Source organism: Wyeomyia smithii, chromosome 2 (genome assembly GCF_029784165.1).
Source record: "Wyeomyia smithii strain HCP4-BCI-WySm-NY-G18 chromosome 2, ASM2978416v1, whole genome shotgun sequence".
NCBI classification, from domain to species: domain Eukaryota; kingdom Metazoa; phylum Arthropoda; class Insecta; order Diptera; family Culicidae; genus Wyeomyia; species Wyeomyia smithii.
Window position 1 is genome coordinate 233,551,458 of NC_073695.1, and position 23,217 is coordinate 233,574,674.

The 23,217-nt window shown below is 38.9% G+C and overlaps 1 protein-coding gene across 5 annotated transcripts in view; it reads right to left on the minus strand.

Annotated features, from left to right (window-relative positions):
- The window catches only part of LOC129725367 (protein kinase C-binding protein NELL2-like), a 222,489-nt gene that overhangs the window by 47,473 nt on the left and 151,799 nt on the right, over nucleotides 1-23,217 (minus strand). For all 5 annotated transcript variants that reach the window (XM_055681128.1, XM_055681131.1, XM_055681130.1 and 2 more), the window contains exon 2: nucleotides 13,308-13,430. In XM_055681128.1, the coding sequence (XP_055537103.1) occupies nucleotides 13,308-13,430 (123 nt within the window). The remainder of the gene's footprint in view (nucleotides 1-13,307; nucleotides 13,431-23,217) is intronic.

Consider the following 23,217-nt stretch of genomic DNA (forward strand, 5'->3'; position numbering starts at 1 on the left):
GGCCAAAAGACATGCCCGGAATTTGTACAGTGAGATTCTTACGAAGTACGAAGGATGTATCCTCATGGACGACTATACGTACGTTAGAATGGCATCTCCTAAAAAAAGTTTTTCAGAAGTTCATTTTTACCAATAAATTTTTCAAACAAAGTTTATGATTTAACAAGTCAATTTGCAGCTACGTACAAAAACAAAGGTTTTCGTGACGAACAAGACTATGAATTCCAAAATGTACAATAAAGGCTCTCACTAGACCTCTGAAGTTTTGGTCTGATCTGGTATGCGGAACAGTGCTGCAGTGGTATTGAGACAACGGGTTGGATTTCTTCAAAAAGATCATCAATCATCCTACCAAAATATTGGATAATTTTGAAACAAAAGTTGAAAAAAAGAGGTTGGGTTGCGACAGAGGAACTAAATAACCGGTCAGTTCAGCCAACTTATGAGGAGCGGCGTTTTAAGGAAAGTTCAAAATTTCATCATAATTAAATCGGAATATTTTTTTTAGTATTTTCACTTTAAAATGCAAATTTATTACAATAAACTTTTTCGCAATAGATCCATTTTTGCGCCCAGATATTTAATGAAACTTGAAGTTTTATTGCGCATTTCTTCTAAATTCCAACTCACTGTGGGTACAATATGTACACTTAATAAACTTAGTGAAAAAGCAACGAAACAAAGCTGTTAGCAATCCATGTTAATAGGCTCGAAAATTCTGCGTCCTCATCGCTCATATTATCACATCACTTATCAAGGTGAATCCTATTTACATTAAAATACCCTTCCTTACTAACAAAAAAAAAAACTCCTTCCTGTGATCTTTGTGGAAATGCATTGGTATATACGGTCTACAAACAGCAAAGGCCACGTTTACATATCCATATCCCTTCCCTCTTCCCACCTGATTGCAAGAACGTTGCCGGCGCCGTTATTGATCATTGAGAAGGTATTGAGCCGCTAAAGCTTGTAAAATGAGCATGGTCGGTCACTCCCAGCCCCATGCAGTTGATTTACTGTGCAAATTTACTGATTCGGATTAATCACGGAGTAGCAACCAGCAACCGGAGTAGGTCAATTTTGTCAAAATTTTAAAAAAGCAAAATTTTACAAAATAATACTACTTGAGTGGCGCATCCTAGAAGGCTAAAACCTTTACTTTGCGGTTCGGTCTCCTTCCCTCTCTCTCTCGCTCTGACCCACATGCTGTAATTATCGGACGAAAGCATTGGCTTCCATTGCTAAATAGCCAAGCTCTCTAGTGTTTGCCGGTTTCCGCCTGCTGAGAGCAGAATAAACTACTAAGTGGCAATAGGCAGTAGCTATTGGAAATTATAAAAAGAGAAATCATGCACTATACTAGTGAATACACCTCACTGCTGGTGAATCAATCCGTCTGCCTACGTGCACACCGTAGCCATGATAGCCATCGTCGTCGATTGTCGTGTTGTTATTTGACAGCATCGAGGAGTACATAAAAACAACCCCTATTCGCTTGTAGGGGCAGAAAAGGTGCACAGCGCGATAGTTCCGCGTGTGCTAAACGGCTCGCGGTGGGCGAAAGAGGAGGCTGAAGGTGTTTTATGTATTACACCAACGGAGCAGCAGGCATGCTGGTTCTGAGCATAGGAGAGGAAGAGAGCGAGAGAGTTTGTATACACACACGCGAGAACTTCTCTCGTGCTTTCCCTGAACATTGGCGAAGACGGTGAACAGAACGACGACGCGGCTGTTGAAAGGATGAGAGCAGAGGACGATAGTCACATGTTCACGGCCGTTCTCTTTGGTATGCCATTCTTAGCTGCGGCTTTTGCAACGGCAGTGGCTCTATCGGAGGAAAACTTGTGAGCGAGAATTCAACGCGATACTTTTCGTTGCGCTCACCGTTAAACGGAAGGAAATGTTGCGGTTGAGGATGTTGTGCAACATGCTCGAAGCAGTGTGCGGCAGAGGCATGGTACCGGATTTTCGATGGTCGTCGAGGTCCGCTTGTTGTGGAAATGAAAAGAGGTCATTGCATTTCCATTGATCGATTTATGGGAATCGGCCGTGCCTGCTGTGATATTGCGGCTCTGTTGTTGCTTGGTATGATTACGGTGTTTTTGCTGGCTAGCGTGGCACAAGTGGGCGTGAAAAGCGACAGGACATCTGGACTGCCAAAGGGACGCGACCAGCTGGATGCCACCCACCACCACTGCTGACTGTGTTCGCGGGTAGAGTGGAAACTGAATCCGGACATACAGCAGGGTGCACTTTTCCCTCCGACTGTAAACACAGGGGTGGTGTTTTTACGATGCGAGCATTTAGTGTATGCAATATGTAAGTGATTGAAACTTTCGTGGTTTGGTGCCAGTGCCAGTGCATCATTATTGGGGAGGCGGAGGAGAAGCGTTTAATTGCCTTTTAATGTGTCTATCGAGACGCGGGAGCGGCTGAAGCCGGATAGTGTGTGGAGTTTCATTCAATAGTAGGTTTGGGACCTGGCCGTGTGCTTGATATGTTTGCGCTGGAGAAATATCAATTTTTTGCATATATTGCTTAATCGATTTATTGCTAGCTGAAATTGAACGCTTGGGTAATGTGGGCTACTGTTCAACTGTAGAGCCTGCAGGTCATTATTTAATTTGGTATATCCTGGCAACGAACACGATTAAATAACGAATGCTAATTTGATTATTTCAGTCTCCAGTTTGAGTTAAGCGACACCACTTAGGAAAATTGAATAAGTTTCATCAAACTTGTGCAATGTGCGCTCCATCAAACTTCATCAAGTGTACATAAAAACTCGCGTGAACCGCTACGGGGAACATAATTATTATCCTAACTGCCTGTCTAACATGCCATGTCCCAAAGACACGTGGCTTCGGCATTGTTTATCCAGCGTTGGTCTCGTAGCAACGTGCCGGTGAAGAAACGCTCATTTCGTAAATTTCAGTTGTTGCCAGGGACAAACTGCTTATTATTAAGCGAGGGTGGTTATGCATACTGTCATTGCATGTCAAAAAAAAAAAAAAAAGAATCGGTTGTTTTATTATTACTACAATCACAACTCGATAAATTTAATAGTGATATAAGATGCATTCTTTAGTGATCAAATATTCATACTTATTCACTTGCAGCCAATAAATTTTCTCGAAACAAGCTAGGAATTATCAATTTAATACTAGTATGGCCAAAACCTAAAAACAGCATTTGATATCTTGGCAATCACCATACAGCAGGTTGACCCGGATTGTTTCTGTCGTCGTGAATTTTCACCGACAAGAAAGCCGGTTCCTGGCAGCGCCTAATAAATCACAATAAAAACGACTGTTCACCTCGTACATTGCAGTCTGTTCGCTCGCTCGGAAGGGTTGGAGCTTTTGTTAGTAGTGATGCCTCACTATTTTACAGACGGCCAAGGATGCTTTTAAAAATCATTTCATAACAAATTCCACTCTAATTCATTCGGTGTTAAATAGCACGCTTGAGTGTCGTTTACTGTACGTAAAACCTTCAGGTAAAAAAGGAAAAACAGGCGGTTGTAAAGTCGGAAATGAAGTGATCATTATCTTTTATCGCGAGACGTTATTTGATTCGTCCGGCTGTGACTGTGCGAAACAAAAAGCTGAAGAGAAACCGGGCCCCACATGGCACAACAATAAACACTGACCTAGGACATTAATTTTAAACAGTAAACATCGGGCGTTCTTCCAGCAGTGGTCGAACGGTCGATGCCGGGGGATATGAAAATATACACAACGGAACGTATAGTGGCCGTTCGTTTATTGGTTCTAGGGTGATGGGTTGGAAGTTGGTTACCGATTTTTATGCCTCCTTGCATCGTTTGTCAGTGAAATTCGAAGCAGAGATAGTGAAATTCAGTTCTATGAAAATTGACGGTTTAAGTACATTCGATTCCTGAATAATTTTCTGTTGATGCCATAAAAGGACACACATCAGCAGGTTACCCTAATGTTGATGAATGGTTCTTCTGCAAACGTATGTTATGTTATGTTATGGAAACAGTTTTTTGCTCAGCACTCTTGGCAAATAGCCAAGAATCATACGCAACTGCTTTTTCATTTCGTAGAGAGTCTTTTGAGTTATTGCTTCAACTTTTAAAAGTACATTCTCAGTTATTGGTAGAATATGACGTGAAACGGATACGTCACATTTGCGTCAAGCTGCGGTGTCTAGTTCCCACTCATAACACATAAACATGAATCAAAATAGATAAAAATTGAACATAGAAGCAATAAAAATGGTTTAAAGTATTTCTAGTCAAATTATTAGAAGGTTTATTGCCTTCGTGACTTTCTATGATTCTTCCGAGTCGTAACTTTCATGATGACAGTTGTGTAAATACACGTGTTGTTTACGTATTACATGTGTTTGTTTTACGTATTTTATGGCACAAAGAATTTGAAGTGTTAATAAGTGATGTCAGTTCCAACATAAAACACCAAGGTATTTCTAAATTGGATATACAAATTGCCAATAATCTCAGCTATTCGGGCCATCGCAACCTCCCGACCTTCGTCAGGAGTAACACTTTCCGTTCAAATATAGCCAGCGCGAGTGAGCAGCATCACAGTTTCCAGTCCGTAGAGAAGGTAAGAAGGTAAAAAAGGGTCTGGTCTAATTAGGGTTTTGTACGTCGTCAGTTTCGTGCGGCGTCGTATGCTCCTGCGAAGGCCAAAATGGTCCCAAAGTTGGCGTTGAGCAGTTTATCCGAAAAACCGTGCATTATTTGCCATAGCTAGTTTCGATCAACTGTATCATACGCTGCCTTGAAGTTCACGAAGACGTGATGTGTTGGCACGTTGTTCTCCCTGTCAGGCTTCGGAAAAAGGATGCGGTGTGACACTATACTGAGGACTGTTCTCTCTTTCCACTTCAACAGCCTTATTAATAAGCTATTCATGAGAGCTCACACCGGCAACGAAGCTATTTTGTGTTGCACACGACAGCTCATTCTTGCCGGTGTATTTTGTTCGTTCAGCCATGACAGTCTAGTTTCGTTGATTTTGAGGATGTTCTGTTGGATTTCACAGCCTGCTGAGCGGCTCGCACTCCTTCGTTTCTCCTTTTTCTTAGGTCGATGCCATGATGAACACGAAGCAAACCGTTTCATACATTTTTTCATTGTTGATATTATTGCCTATACGAGAAAAACATTGTTTCGCACTACCTCGCTTGCATCGGTCTTACTTTCGTGAATCATAATTACCTGGCAGCCCGCTCGGATTGTTGCCGAAGCAGGAAGCAGGGAAAAGCTGTGCAATACAATGAGAACCGAATTAGTTTCAAATTTGCTGCCACGAAAAGACAGTCATTTTCAAAAGCCTGTTTCTGAAGGATCTGCCGGAGCGTAACGGTTTGATCCATAGTAGCGCGTGCTTGTGTGAAGCCCGCGTGGTATTGCCCTACGAATCCTTTCACTAGAGGAGAAAGACGATGGAGCATAATTTGGGAGAGGAATTTGTAGGCGGCATTGATCAACGTTAGGCCATGGTAGTTAGGGGCCATCCACATACCACGTGGACAGATTTTTAACGATTTTGACACCCCCTCCCCCTCCGTGGACAACTGCCCATATAAGTTCTAAAAAAATTGTATGGACCGTAGACATTAGGCAACCCCCCCCCCCCAAAGCTTTCCACGTGGTATGTGGATGGCCCCTTACTGCATTGTAGTCGATCCCTTTTTTATAGAGGGACCATGCAACTTCTTCCATCCATTCCTCCGGTAGCCTCTCTTCATCCCAAATCCTGGATATTGCACAGTATAGATCTGTTGCTACTGCCTCTTTGCCGCGTTTTAAAAGCTCTGCTGGTCGTCTGTCCTTATCTGCCGCTCAATTGTTCTTTAGTGACCCAATTTTTCGTTTGATCTCAAGGATATCGGAAACTGGGACACTGTTCTCGTTTGTAGGCACTCCAAGATTAACTTACCTTCGCCTCCTTTCATTGCTCATTGAGGTGCTTATCGAAAAATTGCTTCCAATTGTCGACTACCTCGCCCTCGCCTTTGATCAGGTTTCAGGGATAAGTTTGTGTGGAGAAAGGTGCGGAAAGCTGCTAGGTTAATGCATCTTTGGCCGCTGGTCACGTGATCCATCATTTTGCCCAGCACACAAAAACCCATTACCAGCTCGTTAGGTTTTCCACCGCTCTGGTAAAACTGCCATCACGGACTATCCACACCTTCTTATCTTTGCTGCAGATTTCCTGCAGAGCCACGGTGCTGAAATTGCGGGGTTCTTACTGCTCAAGTGACTTGCAGTTCCAGGTACAGAGTTTCCATTCGTGGTTCGTTTTTGGTTACATAGCTTCGAGCCGAATCTTCCGAGTTATATTTTTTGGAATTTTCGTAATGTAATTGTTTAGGTAGGTTGTCTTACTAGGGCCACGCTACCAAGTCTCGTGATGGGGCTGCCATCTTGGCTATAGCGTTCGAGACAACACATTTCTTAATACAGCCATCTGCTCTGGGTCAGACGCTATTGTGAGCTGCCCCTAACCCCGAAGCAGACGCTCAGAAAGGTTGGGATACCCCCCTTCTTCAAGTGCAACGTAAAATTGATATTGTTACTTGAGAGGTTATCATATGTTTTAGCTAAATGAAAACCGATTATGTTCCTTCTTGACAATTCAATGCTGAATGTGGTTTTACACCGAATGGTAATTTTTAATATTATTTCGCCACCTCTAGACCAGCTGGAAGGGCTCTTAGTTTATTACCATTTTGGAAAACGTGTTTAAAGATTTCTCGACCCGAAAACATTGCTTTTAGAACGATAGACTTCAGCAAAGTTGTTCCATTAATTCCATCCCATTTTTGAGAGTTTTCAATTTTGTTGACAGGAAACGAATTTTATTTTTCTTGTTTTTGCGTATGAAAATCAGCAAAGTTTTGGCACACTTTATAAGAAATAACGTGATCGAAATTATTTTGACCCAAAAACATTGATTTAAGAACCGTAACGTCTTCAGCAAAGTTGTTTCATTAATTATTCTCCATGTTACAGAAGTTACAATTCCATGATTAATCCACTCAACAGTGAGAAACGAGTTTTATTTTACTCATTTTGGAATATAAAAATCAACTTTGTTCAGCAAAGTTGTAGCAAATTTTAAAAGAAATAACTTTGTTGAAGACATCATACTTCTATCTATTTATTTAAATGGACTTTTGTGGAGTTTCTATAGATTGCTATTAAAAATCATTTTTCGCTGTTTAACTTTTCATAGTGATTTTCTACAATTTTCAAATGTTCGACAAAATTATTTGCTACAACAAAACAAACAATATCTCCGAAGAAAGTTTATTTTTATCTCAAATATATTTTTGGTTGTTGACGATTTTTACTAGAATAATGCGCTAATTTACACTAATTACTCTTAACTCAAATAATAATGATTTTGGAGTAAAAGTGTCTTCAGTAAAGTTGTTCTATTAATTATTCTTCATTTTGTAGAAGTTAGAATTTTATGATTAATTTACCTATAACTGAGAAATGAGTTTTATTTTTCTCATTTTTGCATATAAAAATCCACTTTGCTGAGTAAAGTTCTAGCACATTTTGTAAAAAACAACTTTGTGGAAGACACTATACTTGTATCTGATCATTTAAATGAACTATTGTGAAGTTTTCTCTAGAATACCCCTAAAATCATTTTTTCAATATAACTTTTCATAGTGATTTTCTAAAAATTTTCAATGTTCTACAATGTTGTTAACTACAATTAAACACACAAGTTCACCGAGAAAAGTTTATTTTTATCTCTCAAATTTATTTAGTTATTAAAGATTTTTATTAAAATAATGCACTTATTTATTTACAAATATCTGCACAGGAGACAGTGAGAGAAAAATACCTATATCTGGACTAAATGACATTTTCCTTATACTTAAATATAGGAAAGGTTTAATCTGCAGATATTTGCAGATTTTGAAGATATCTGTTAGTAAATTAGTGCATTGTTTCAAAAAAAAAATCGTCAATAACCGATGAAATATGAGAGATAAAAATAAACTTTCTTGGATGAAATTGTGTGTTTTGTGATAGTAAACTATAATGTAGAACATTGGAAAATGGTAAAAAATCACCACTTAATGTTATATTTAAAAAAATGATTTTTAGTGGCCATCTGTAAAAACCTCCACAAAAGTCCATTAAAAAAGGTGGATAGAAGTATGGTACCTTTGAGAAAGTTGTTTCTTATAAAACGTGCAACAACTTTGCCGAACAAAGTGAATTTTTATATGCAAAAATGAAAAAAATAAAATTCGCTTCTCACTGTTAAGTGGATTAATCGCAAAATTGCAACTTCAATAAAATGGAGAATAATTAATGGATCAACTTTCCTGGAGGCACTATGGCTCTGAAATCTAGTTTTTTGGGTCAAAATAATTTCGATCACGTTTTTGCAGCTTTGAGAACAGTGTGTCGTTATGGTTCCGGAAATACCCATATGGGTCATTCCATACGAAGTACATGCCATACATGCCACTTGGACACGACCATCACAGATTTTGTTCAAAGTTGGGGGAATTATTCATCTACTGTCTCTTTGGAAAAATCCCAATTTTGGTGTCGATTGGAATACCCCCCACTCTCCAGGACACCCCTCTTTATTGCAAAGTCGCGTAATTTTTATCAAAAATCTCTTTTTTCTTTTTTTTACAATTCATAGACGTAAGATGTCCGAAAAATACTGATAGATGATTTTTGAAGAAAATAAACCAAAAAATCCAGAAAAAATATAGGTTTTGACCGGAAGTGTTGCAAGGTAATCTATTTTTGTATTTGAAAAGTAAACTTACATTTTTCGGCAAATGCAACCATTTTTGTTTTGAATTTGATAATTTCATCGTGTTCCTTGGAATATTTCACATAAGAAACAATTATCATCCCGAGGTAATATGAGCCAATCTAGAGATATAAGATTTTTACGAAAAAAGTTTTAAACTTCGTAATTATTTTATTTTATAATTTATAGACGTAAGACACCCGAAAAATAGCAATAGATGAATTTTGAAGAAAATAAACCAAGGAATCCAGAAAAAAATATTATTTTTGACCGGAAGTGTTGCCAGATAGATTATTTTTGTATTTTAGAACTTAATTTGCATTTTTCGGCCAATGCAGCTAATTTTATTTTAAATTTGATGGTCTCATCGTGTTTCTCAGAAAATCTTACGTAAGAAGCACTTACCAGTCCGTGGTAATATGAGCCAATCTTGAGATATAACATTTTTACGAAAAATTAATTACGAAATTCAGAACTATTTTCGTTATTACACATTGGAAGGTTCTGACGGTCCTAATTTCACTGTCAATTAAAAAAAAAACGTGATAAGAATATTTTTGGCTCAAACATGTTGCCCTTAGAACCATAGTCCCTTCAGCAAAGTTGTTCCATAAATTTATATTTTATAGAATTAAAATTTTTTATTATCATTCCACCTGCAATAGAGAAACGAATTCTATTTTTCTTATTTTTGCATAAGAAAATCCACTTTGTTTAGCAACATTGTGGCAAATTTTATTAGTAATGACTTTGCCGGATACACCATACACCAGCCTATTTAAAGGACTTTTGTGGGGGTTTCTATGGAATGTTCCTACAAATCAATTATTGAAAGTGATTGAAATTATTTTGACCAAAAAAAAATTGAATGTTTTTAATTCTTTATTTTATAGAAGTTGCAGTTTTGTAATGAACTCTCCTAACAGTGAGAAACGAATTTTATGTTTCTTCTTTTTGCTTTTAAAAATCCTTAGTATTCAGCCAAGTTGTGGCACATTTTATAAGAAACAACTTTGCCCAAGACACTATACATATATCTGTCTGTTTGAATAGACTTTCATGGAGTTTTCTATAGAATGCCATCAATTTTCAATGATGTCGATTTTTGGCTTCTGTGCTTCATCCTGACTTCGGGAATACCCACATTGGGTGGTATTCGGTAACTTTCGGCTGTTTTCTAGAAACCGAAAGTCGTCAGCTCAAAATTATAAATTTAGTTTATTTGCTTGATTAGTTCTCGAGTTATGCAGAAATTTGTATAGACCCTCCTCCCTTCCAGGGTAGGTTCACATCATCATAGAAACATTTCTTGATCATAAAACCTCCACATGGTTACCTTGGCACCTTTTGATTGATTAGTTCTTGAGTTATGCAAGAATTTGGGTTTGATCTGGATGAGAACTCTCCCTTCCAAAGGAGGAAGAGGTGTCGATCTACCACTCAACTATTTCTTGCTTCCACAAACAACAACACGTCAAATTTGGTTCCACTTGCTTGATTAAATCTCAAGTTATACAGATATTTGTGTTTCGTTTGTTCGGGAGCTCATAAAAAGCAGGGAGGGTGTCAAACTACCATAATTTCTTGCTTCTTAAAACATTTACATGTCAAATTTGATTCTTTTTGCTTGATTAGTTCTCGAGTTATGTAGAAATGTGTGTTTCATTTGTATGGGAGCCCTGTCTTCCAGAAAAAGGTGGGGTCTCAAACTATCATAAGAACCTTACCCGGCCTCAAAAACTCCTACATACAAATTCGCACACCGATCGGTCCAGTCAGTGCCAAGTCTACATAAAATAGACAGACAGGACACCATTTTTATATGTATAGATTTCCCTAGTCATGGAAGATTTCTCATAAAATAAATAATAAAATAAATTTATTTACTAACAGATATCTACACAGAAAGTTTTGTCTGCGGATATTTGTGGTTTTTTGTAGATATATGTTAGTGAATGAGAGCACTATTTTACTAGAAATCTTCAATAACTGGAGAAATATAAGAAACTTTAACTTTCTTCGGGAAAATTGTGTGCTTTGTTACTCCACACAACTCCACAAAAGTCCATTAAAACAGGCTGATAGAAGCGTGGTGTCTTCGGCAAAGTTGTTGCTTACAAAATTTTTCAGTTGATTTTTATTTGCAAAAACTAGAAAAATAAAATTCGCTTCATACTTTGAAGTGGGTTAATCACAAAACTGTAAAAGAAAAAAGTACATGGAACAACTTTGTTGAAGAGACACGGCTCTAGAAGCAATTTTTCGTGTAAAAATAATTGCCATTGCGTTTTTCAGCAATGGAAACAATGTGCAGGGGGGCAGTTAGTTGAAACCTCTCCAGGGAATTGTATTTGGCGATAGGTAACAAGGTAACGAGGCTCGGAGCAATAAGCGTAAAAAGGAAGGATGAGAGAACAATACACACAAGCACGGATATTATTTTAATCATGTCGCTTACTTAGTGATATTGAATATTGAAATTTATTCAATGTTATTGCTAATAACAGAAGTGCAGAATGCTGCTGACAACCAGGCGATATTCCGAAAGTTTCTAGTCGTAGTTAGTTCTGGAACTCGACCTTCTGTTTACCACATACACACTTCGCAACCAACTGTTTTAGTGTACAGCTCAATTGCGGGGCTAGCGCTACGATCCTACTGACAATAACTGTCTTCCCTGAGCCGAGACTCGAACCTTCGACAATTGGGCGAAAAACAAATCACTATACATAAATCTTTAGTTATAGTTTAATCAGCTTTTGTACAATTTATTTCTAAATCATGAACTACATGATCATGGAAAAAGTAAGTAAGCAAGAGCAGTGCAGTTCAATTTGACATCAAACTTTATAATTAAGCCACAATATCAGTACGGAGAAAATCTATTAGACCTTGATATTTAATACTCGCAAAAGCTCGAGAATGGCTGAATATGCGAGAAAAATGTATTTCGGTTTGTGGATACAGTGTTCAAGTACGATGTTTTCGATAATGAAATGGTTAATTTTCGATATTACTCTTCAAAAAATATTTTTGGTATTCAAAGAAATAGTTATCGGTTTCCGTTATACTCTACTAGAAAAGTAGTAGAGTATAACGGAAACCGATAACTATTTCTTTGATTTCTCAATCACTCTGCTAAGACGCTCGGTATAGATTTTCTAAATTTTTGGTATTCCTAAAATTCTTGGTACCTAAACAACAAAAAAGTTTCATTTAAATTTGAAAGGTCTAGACAAAAATGATCTTTTCTTTTACATTTGGAGCTAGAACTCTTTGGGCTTTGAGATCGTTATTTTACCGCCACATTATTGCATCTTGTATTTCACCATTAAGCCTTTTTTCTGAAACAAAGTTCAATGAACGTAGAATATGCACTTAATAACCTTTTGAAATTCTAACAGCATAACAATAATGTTTTAGTGCCGATAAGTTTAAAATAAAATAAAACCATAATTTGCATAACTTTTTCTGATATTCGAGTTGCCGAACGTTGAATATTACTGATCGTAAATGTTGCGACCACTTCGTTAGAAGCATGTCTTTAACGGCTGAGATTTCCACGCCGGTATCAAATTCCATATCGATCGCGGTACACCCCAGAAGGAAACAGTCTAGACGCATCAGGATGGTGTGTGTGGACTGTGTGGACGAACTGTGTTCCCGCTCACAACGGACATGCTGATGATGGCGAAATGTCAATCGCAATTGAGATGCAAGTGAAGTTTCGGACCTCTGATTTCCCATCCAATTATGAGTGCAAGTAACATTGAGGTTGAACCTGAACCCTATTACAGGAGTGTATTTTGAACTCGCTGAATACGTCTTGCTACGACTAAAACAAAATAAAAAATTGCACTAGTTTGTCATTTTTTCTCTCCTAGCTGGAAATAGAAGTACAACACGCGTTTGACTGGATTTACCGAATAACCGGCGGCGTTTTCCGTTGGAGGAAATCCTAAACTTGAAAATATCCGGGCGCTTGGATTAGCATGTTCTCCATCGGAAATATGAGATTCGAGTAAAAAGGTTTATTTCCGCGAGCAGTTCATCAATCTTGATTTGCTCAGCCATTAGCGGTCATTTATCCACTTCGTTAGAGTTGCAGCTACAGAAGTAGGGAGCCGGAATAAAATATATTTACATCGGTACTAATTGATGTATGCGCTAGCGCTAGTCATTAGACATATGTGAAGTGCGGTCTGGGTGGAGACGGAATGGAGTAGACTAATTATGGAATTGACATTTCTATCTGAACACTCGGTTGTGAGAGGCGGAGACAGGATACAACTAGAACAAAAAAAATGCGGCATGCAGCCGTTGATTATTAGATGAGTGTGTTACTGAAGGCGACAATGTGATTAACTAGGACTAAATCTTTAATCTCCATAGCCGCATTTCATCAACGTTTCGTATTGCAGTGCTGTCGTTCAGGTGGATTGGTAGTGAGAAATAATAACCGTATATAGGTATTGGGAACGGAAACGTGGTAATTAAATTGTTTCTAACCTGACAAATGATATACCCTTTGATGTTGATACTCTTGTGTGACTGTAACCCCTTGATATTGGGATAAATTTGTGTGTAAACTTAGCGCGTCGAGCAGGTCGATGCCGGGGTCCAGGGCGCCACCTGTGGAAGAGAGAGAAAAAACGATATTTTTATTTTAGTTAAAATCAATTTGTGTCTTATGAGCAGTGCTGATAAAAGTCATTTTCCCCAGCAAATTTCTTCGAAAATTACAGCCAATCATTTTCAATTTTCACTTCCAATGATCGCAGCACTCTTTCAGATACACTAGATTTTCGCCTAGTAACGTGCTGTTATACTCAGATGAAATAGATCGCGCGCATCGTTCACGGTTACGGAATAAAATTTGACGATAAATCCAACCTAATGATTTTCACTTCAAAGCGAAATAGAAAAACAAACAGTCCACTTAACCAAAATAAACTTCACCGAAACACTGTTTCACTGACACTGACCGATGCCTTGACAATCTTCGTTAACTGATAAACTGATTTTGTTGTCTTGCTTCCATCGCCTGAAATATAATGAGGTGTTTTGACAGTTCACTTCCAAGCAAAAAGCGGGAAGGGAGAACTCTGAAAGGATTGTAAAAAAATAACGTTTATGGATGCTTTTTTTCACTTTCACTCAAGAGTGTCAACAAATATCAACCCTGCTTATGAGTATTGTACCATAAAAACCACGATAATAAAATGTTTTTTAATAAAAAAAATCTTTAAACGGTTCACGGACAAAATTAGATAGGACATCTAATTTACGAAGCTACCGCTAATACAACAAACGAGAGGTACAATTTAATGTGCTATTCACAAATTTTACGACGCCCCAATCAAAACTAAAACAATCGATAGAGCGCAAAAAATTGGAACCACAAAGACCACCCGAACAATAAAACGCTTGATTTTACGATCCACGCTCGGACCGAATGTGTGGCACTGTCGTGACAGGGGACGATTTTATGAATGAATTTCGACATTCAACCTCCAAGCCGGCGAAGGGTTACCGAAGAGATCGGGCGCATATATAAACGAAAATTTGCATCACAGTCTTGTTTTTTTAGGTGAGTGGTGAGGATTTGAGAGGCTCGTGATAGTCACATACGTGAAGGCTGACTGGCAAATCTCCAGCCAACGCTAATAAAATCATTGATTTGACTGCTAGAAAATTGTTTCCCCTCGAGGAAAAAGAGTTTCCAATGCTTATAAATCAGACGTCCAATGGGCTGTAGAATGTTGAATGTTGGCGTGTGTGGCACTTATGACATGTTTATCATGACAACCGACAGAAACGGCAGCTAAGTCGATCGATCGTCGATTGATACAGCATCGGTTTCATATTTCAACAGAGTAAAATGCCATCGTTAGACATTTTCACACAAGATTAACGATCGTTCGGTATTGTCAACCGGACGCGTCATCGACAACCCGACAGCCGGTGAGTTGCTTTGTGGGAACGGTTTTCTGCGCGATGATCACGATCGAGATAGAGATCGTATTTTCACAGGCCGTAAATCTCATTCGCCTGTCAACGCCGCTGACAAGTTCATCGTGTCCGACACGATGAGTAGAGAGGGCGTAGTTGACGACCGACGGAACATAATTGGTATCGGCAGTTAATGGGAGCTGCCATGTCTATAGGGTGGAGTCCGATTTCGCGGTGGTTGTAATTGGCTTTTAAGAGGCGACAGCGCTTTCAGATCAGGAGCGCACATGTTTTTAAAATTTATATACCGCCTTCTTATGAAGAGGATGGGATTAAGTCTGTTAAAATTATTCTTGGTCATAAAAATAAAAAACAGTAGCGCGTGTCATAGTGATAATTGCGTCAACTCTGAGGCGCCGTCGTAAACAAGATGTAGCTAACAAAATCATAAAGCACTGCGGATTGCCAAAAATAAATTAGTTATGACGTAGAATTCTGTCTTACTTTAGTACAGTGACATCTCAAAAATCGAGAATGAAGGAAACGGCAGAATGTAAGATTACAAAGGGTTATAAATATGATGCCACTGAACGGATTTTGGTCATTGATATCTCCATTGATAGAGATTATTACTCAACCAATCACGTGCCCGCAATGATGTACTCCAAGCGCAGACGACGTACGCCGGTTAAATGTTCTATGAACGAACACTCAGTGGGGATGGAGCCTCGCAGACGACAGATTGGAAAAGCAAACGAAACTTTTCTTTGCCGTTTTTATCCGTGGCAAGTCAACTGGTTTAAATAAATGATTGCGGGGTGCTAAAAAGCGCCACTGGTGTTGTCACATTTATATTTTAAGGATTTTTACTCACTTGAGAAAATCAGTATTGCTTCAGAAACATATTTGTGGCCTTGAGGTGAGCCGTGTGTGCTTGGCTAGCTACGTGACATATGTGCTTGGCTAGCTCTCCAGGTTATAGCAAAAGTACGTTAGTCTGAAGCTTTTCTTTTTCTTGACACATTTGGTAATGTTTTTTGCGCTTTCAACGATATGCTTTTCTACGGTTATACAAAACTATTGGACTTTTGCGCATTGTATGCCTACAAACAGTGTTCAGTGCAGTCCGTTCTCCTTTTCGAATTCCCTCCTTCTATTATCTACGCCGCGACGCCCACCTCTCTCCGTAGATATTTAAAGCAATAAGGAGATCCTGCTAAGGGGAGCTTCGAAGCCACAAGGTTCCAATTCCAAGTCCAAGTCCAAGTCAAGTCAAAGTCAAAGTCAAAGTCAAAGTCAAATTCAAAGTCAAAGTCAAAGTCAAAGTCAAAGTCAAAGTCAAAGTCAAAGTCAAAGTCGAAGTCAAAGTCAAAGTCAAAGTCAAAGTCAAAGTCAAATTCAAAGTCAAAGTCAAAGTCAAAGTCAAAGTCAAAGTCAAAGTCAAAGTCAAAGTCAAAGTCAAAGTCAAAGTCAAAGTCAAAGTCAAAGTCAAAGTCAAAGTCAAAGTCAAAGTCAAAGTCAAAGTCAAAGTCAAAGTCAAAGTCAAAGTCAAAGTCAAAGTCAAAGTCAAAGTCAAAGTCAAAGTCAAAGTCAAAGTCAAAGTCAAAGTCAAAGTCAAAGTCAAAGTCAAAGTCAAAGTCAAAGTCAAAGTCAAAGTCAAAGTCAAAGTCAAAGTCAAAGTCAAAGTCAAAATCAAAGTCAAAGTCAAAGTCAAAGTCAAAGTCAAATTCAAAGTCAAAATCAAAGCCAAAGTCAAAGTCACAGTCCAGGTCAAAGTCCAAGTCAAAGTCAAAGTCCACGTCCAAGTCCAAGTCCAAGTCCAAGTCCAAGTCCAAGTCCAAGTCTAAGTCCAAATCTATGCCCTAGTCCAGGTACAAGTCCAAATCTATGCCCTAGTCCAGGTACAAGTATATTGTTTACCGGATTCCAGTTATCGGAAATTTGATCTTATCGGATTAAGGTTGAATTTTTTCAAATAACCGAAATAAAAAGCAGTTATAATTCGATAAATCTAAATTAACTATAAAATATTGTAACAAGTAGCTCTGAGTGAAAAATGCCAGAAATTTCCAGTTGTTTTCTTCCGAAGTTAGTATGTATAGCATGTTAACTCATTACACCAATAAACATTCGCGGTCAAATATATCAACCACAGTCGGCAGTTCTTTTAACATGATAAAAATCATAACATTTAATCGTTTACACAATCTCTCATTCGCCGATGTGCGAAAACAAAACCATCCAAACTACATGCTGTCAGTAGGTACATATAAGGCGCCATCGGCAGACAGCTCACGAGTGTGAACGGTACTGCAAAATGGAAAAAAAAAGAAATACCTCCACCGACTCCATCCTAGTCGGCAGTCGGCTACAAGCCCAAAACCGCTCGAAGACATGTAATAAATTACTTTTACACATGTATTGCTCGTTTCTGTCACCCTGACTGGCTCCTCCTGCTACCCTCGGCCGGACTGGTACGAATTTTGTACCCGGCTAACACGAAAACAAAAAAAAAATGTTGCAGAAACTGACACTTCAAATAAATGAAAACGGTTATTGTTTCTTACGGCACTCTGGCGAAAATAAACCGCCAAAAATAAGCCGGATTCAGTCGGTCGACTGTGGGAACTTTTGCTCCGGTTTAAGGCGGTGCGTGAAACCATTTGAAATTTGGCGGCAGTTTGCCGACAAATTGACAATGGGTTTACGGTTTTTGTTCCAACGCAAACAGGAGAACGTCGGCAGGGAGTGCAAACGTAAAGTCGTCGGCATGTTCATTGATTTGCTGATTTATGGGCGTTGGAATAGCTAATTTTTGTCACGTTTACTCGTTGGTCAAATCAAAATAAGATTATCGATCAGATCAGCGGCCAGACGCGATGGACGTTGCACGAAGTTTTTTAAGTCATACCAGCTAGTTTTACGAACGGTCGTGACTTGAATACGCTCAGTGGAACACTGTGTGAGAACAGGAATTGGTTTAGTTTATTAGGCAATTTTTAAGTGAATTACACGATGTTTTCGCTTTGATACGATGGTTACGGCGAACAGCATAGTTAATTTGTTTTTAGTAGAATGAGACCACCGACTTTTCTGCACAGAGAGCAGTTATTCGAGAAAAGTTTCTTCACGCCACAAGAAAAAAAAGTGCTTTACAGAAGGAGTAAATAAATCAATTTTATTCTATTAATCTTAGCGCGCAACAAAATTTATTGCCTGTCGTTCCGGGCATACTTTAGAACTGCAGCAGTGTGGAAATCAATTGCCACCCACATTGAAACACCCCCTCCCTCCCCCACTCGCCGAAACCACCGAAACATTCCGTTGTTACAGCGTTTCTCAGACTGTCGCCACATGCTCATGAAATACGGAAAGGATTGTGCCACACGAACAATTGTCATCGAATGGCGAACCAGGGAGGCAATCCTACATTTTAATTGAACCTGTCAGAAACGGACACAGTGGTGCCACCGGCTGGTGTAGCTGACATGTTTATGGGTCTCACGCGATATTCCGCATCCGCTGCGTGATGGTTCGTTCAGGCTGGGCTGAAACTCGTACTATCAATTCATCGTTCAAATTGCATTTACTTGTCATCTAAGCCCCGAAGAAGATGCAGCCTGTCTACTGCTTACACAAGAGTCAGTCCTTAAAACTGATCGCTAACAGCATTCCGAATCGTCAGTTTATTGAGTCGCACGTTGCGTAAGCCAAGTTTTGACTGGCTCATTTGAAGATTAAATGCCACGTTCAGCAATTAATCATCCTCGCACTTTTCCGCTAAGTTTGATCTTGATCGTCCCAACTAGTTAACGGCTTCATCATATCGCCCGGGCACGATCTGGTGGCCGTCCGGCAGACGAGTGATTCGAAGAAGCCCTTTCACTTGCAGCAGTAGTCCTCAGTTCATCATTAGTCGCAAGCTTCTACGAAGCAACTACCGAGGCAGTGCGCAGATTCAGCATAATTAAATTTTGATTTATTTATCACAGGTCGTTTAATATCATTAGCAAGTTGATTATTTGCGCTTCTCGCCGGGACACTACAAGCGAAACATGGTCGTAAACATATAAACTGCCTGCAGGCCTCCGAGCGCGCCGCAGAACGACGCGTGTAATTCAAGATTTTAACGGTTTCAGCTGCCGGGATACAATGTTTCATCACGGAACACAGCATCTTTGAAATATCACGCCACATCGTTGGGGGCTGCGAGTGACAGAGAGCGCATTCTGCACTGTTGTCAGGCGTGTTCTAATTTTTTCTGTTCTGTTTTCGTTTCTTTTTTCATTGTTTAGATGAAGGTCGGGTAATATTCGCGAATTATGACGTTGGTTCTAAACAACATCGTGATTTTTTCCCCCTAAGCAAACAACATCGTGAACGACTGCACACAGCGCATCCGTCGGAATGCGTTGACAGAGTGAAGCAGGTGCTAGAGATGTCGGACCGTTGCCACGGAACGGTCGGTGGAAGAAAGCGATGACAGTTTTCGGCGAATCTGCTAGATCTGACTTTTGCTCAACTCCTACGAATCATTTATCATCTCTTTCTCGGGATTACTTGTTGATTGATTGAGACATTCGTCGTAACGTCGTAGCTGTTTTCATGTAAAAGCAATATTAATGATCGGTCGGCGCACGGTAAGGCGGCTCAGGAGGTGGGCCAGTTATGGCTTGTTATGTTTATGCTTGAGAAATCACCAACCGCGAGAGGTGATTGATAGTGATCGAGAAAACAATGATGTGCGCCAAAAAAACAGTTGTTCTGGAGGGTATATAGATCATATTGTTCCTCGTTCGCTGTACACCGGTAATCTATCAAAATATCACAAAGATGTGATTGAATTCGCTCATTCATTAGATACATGTTACTCACATAATTTAAATTTTCTAACGTTTACGGTGTAACGCCCCACCTCTCCGTGAAGCGTAGAATATGCTCATATAAGAAGCTAAAAATTAGTCGTTCTAGGGCAACCAGAACTCAGGTTATGTTGTACTATTGGAACTTAAAATTGCAGCTTTGAAATCAATAAAAATCAATAAAACTTTTTAAGAAATTGTGTGCCCCCCTGGTGCTGACACGCGTGTTCTAATTTCGGTTAAAAAACGGATTTTTTTATAGGGCATGCAAAATGCAATAGTTTAACAAGAGCCCTTCAGCAAATAAATAACAGCTTATCCTTTGATAATAAAATAAAACAATTCTTGCAAGGGCAAATTCGGCAACTATTAATTCGATAAAGCAGCATATCTCTTTTTTCGCTCTACTTCACCGCTGAAAAGCAATAGATATAATCTAGTTTTTGATTATCAATGAACTTAGATCTTAGTAGTGTTCCTTTCAAAGAAAATAATATTCACTAGAAGCACAAATAGTTATGTTTCCTTCCTCTCTCTTGTCTTAGTCATAAATTCTGATTTGATTCTCAACCAGTATAATATTTTTTCGTCCAATTATGTGACTTTAGGCTTAGACAAAATTTCACTCGTCCGGACAGGACCCGAACCCGCAATCTCCGTTGTCTCCGGCAAGGTGTTTTTGGCCAAATTAACTACTGGGAAAGGTATAACTCGCCCTAAGCCAAAGTCGAATCACTCTCTACTATTGTGTTCGCGTATTCCAGCACGCCACGAATGGTCGGTAATTTTCACAGCTTTTTGGTAAAATTAAGCAAATATTTCGGTAAAAATTAACAAAATTATGGTAAAACTCACAGATCTTACAGAACAGTCGTTAAGGTGAAACGGGATTGTGGCCTTTTCCTATACAATTTTGAGGTTAGAGTTCTTTTTACTTCTGTATTTTGATCGTAGAAAATTCGGCTTCTACTAAATAAACAGCACTCAAATTGCTACTTCAGGCATGCAACAGTTGTGAAAACAATTAATCAAAGTTTCATGTACGTAGTCTTCATAAATCGAGAGAAAATTAGATTGCAAAATTCGAGTTGATCGCGACCACGTCCCGTTTCACCTTAATTTGATGCTTTTTCGCAGGAATAGCGGTATTATTACACTTTACCGATGGATTATTGAAAAAAAAAATTACCGAACGACTTTTTTTTGATTAAGTGTGCTGGTGCTGTTTTTTCTTACTATGACGTTTACAGTTACTAGCAATAATTTCTTGATAGTAAACTCAGGATTACTGTACTCAGATGTGGAAAATTCATTTTTACTACTTTAATTGGAATAATGTGGTCGTTCTTGAGAGGACGGTTTGTTTTAGTTTTCACAAAACTAGGAAATGCATGTATGTCAGCGGTGCTTCACACACAGAGAAGGGAGATCCAAAATGTAGCTCTGGGGAAGGTACTGTTTACCTTTTTGGTCCGTCCGCACCAAGATATTCGAGATCACAACAGTAATAGGACATCCCGCTGCTGCTATCCGCTGCCACTACTGCTGCAACTCGCAGCTATTTAATTATAACCATTAGGGTGGGGAATCGTTATATGGAAAAAACGAAACTTGATAGCAGAAAGCCAGAAGCAAGTTTTTTTTGTTCTATTTGGGGCCCCAAACAATCCTAAATTTATTGGAAGTCGATTGGTTTTGTCTCCGCTTGGCGCATTGCATTTCAAATTTATATGGAGATTTGTATGGAAAAACCAACTTTTTCGCAATTTTTATTCTTAAGAGCTCAAAATGGCTGCCAGTGTACCGGCGTCAGTCAGATTTTCATCAAAAGTAACCTCTGACACACGTTGTAGATTCTATTTACGCCTAGAATATTGACCTGAATTTGTTTGCTTGATCCAGCTGAGTGTGTAAACTCATTACGACAGGTTACTTCTGATGGGAATCCTAAAGACGCCGGTACATTGGTAATGTTGGCAGAAAACAAGATTTTCTGCATTTGAATCGACATACTCAACTTTGAACAACTATAGCTCTTCTTAGGGACATTCTAGCTCTTCAGTGTCTTCTGCAAAGTTGTTGGGCATCTAAAAAACTATACTTTAACATAATGTAGTGCATTATTAGAGCATTATTGAGCTCTCAAGAAAGGTAAATGCAAAAAAGTAGGTTTTCCCATATAAATTTTCATACAAATCTGAAATGCAATGCGCCAAGCGGAGACAAAACCAATTGACTTCAGGTAAGTTTAGGGTTGTTTGGGACCACAAAAGAAACCAAAAAAACTTGGTTCTGGAAAATCGATCATTTTTCCCCACCCTAATGACCATCCTAGTGGCCATCTACTAGTAAACGGATAGGTTTGAACAAAAGTAGGCTCTTATATAATCCAATGAACGCATTCCCGGTTAACTAGGTATAATATTTTGTCGACCGTGTTGGGAAAGCAAGAACTAAGCGACCAAGCAGAGAGCGAAATCAGCGTTTCAACAAGGCTTGACAATTTTCGATAGTACAATAGTTCGAATAATCAAACTACAATTTTCTGCACTTGAATGGGTACATAGATGATTTAGAGCGCGGCAAGAATGAAGGTGGAGTTTCAAACGTTCGAAAGTGAACAATTTTCGTGAAGCTCGCGATGTTTTGGGTGTTTCAGTTTGTACCCCTATATATGTTTGCTGTAAGACGTATTCCTACGTCAAATGAGATTGAAAGTGAGTTCAGCTCTGAGGAGAACAGAGTCAAAGTGGAGAAGAACAAGAGAGTTTGAGGGAGAAATGATAAGAGCTGCAACGATAAGAAAAAAGTAAAAAGAACGAGAACGAGTGATGCGAGAATAAGACGGCAGAGAGCATTAGAGAACAGAGAAAGAGTGATGAAACAAAAGTTAATGGTTAGAATGGGAAGAAAATTGAGTATAAGAGGAAAGGTGTGATTGAGAAAAAGAGAGAGAGTGATAAAAATAGAGAGAGAGAAGAGAGATAAACTTAAACGAAAAGGAGAGAAAACGAAAGAGAGAGGCAAAAATAGAAACAGAGAGGAGAGCAACGAGAGAGAGAAAAGAATGGCATAGAAAGCTCAAAAGAGAGAAAAAAAGAGAAAATGTACGAGAAAGTGGACACAGAATCAGACAAAGAACGAGAGAAAATAGAAAGAGAGATAAAAAAAGAAAGGAAAGAGAGAGAACGAGTGAGAGATCAGTTGAATGACAAGGAGATCTAGACAATTGAATACAGGCAGAGCAAGAGAACAAAACTATGGGAAGCGTAATGAAGTGGAAGAGTGAAAGAAAGAAGGAAAGAGATAGTAAAGAAGAGGGCGATAGAGAAAAAAATAAAATAAGTGGAAGAGTTTGATCTGCTAAACTGTTTTTCTCGTTCGCATGAGTAAATCATTTCATGTTTTTCTCAATATGCTCATTGTTTTTCGATTAAAAATGGAATTCCACTCATTCAGATATTTTATGCTGCCGTACACAACTACTACGGAGAACACATAATCGGCGTAGGCGAGCCAAACAATTGAGAATGGAAGTGACGATCCTGTACATCTTTAGATCGCCTGCATACAACTGCTTGAAACATGATATACGAGGACACAAA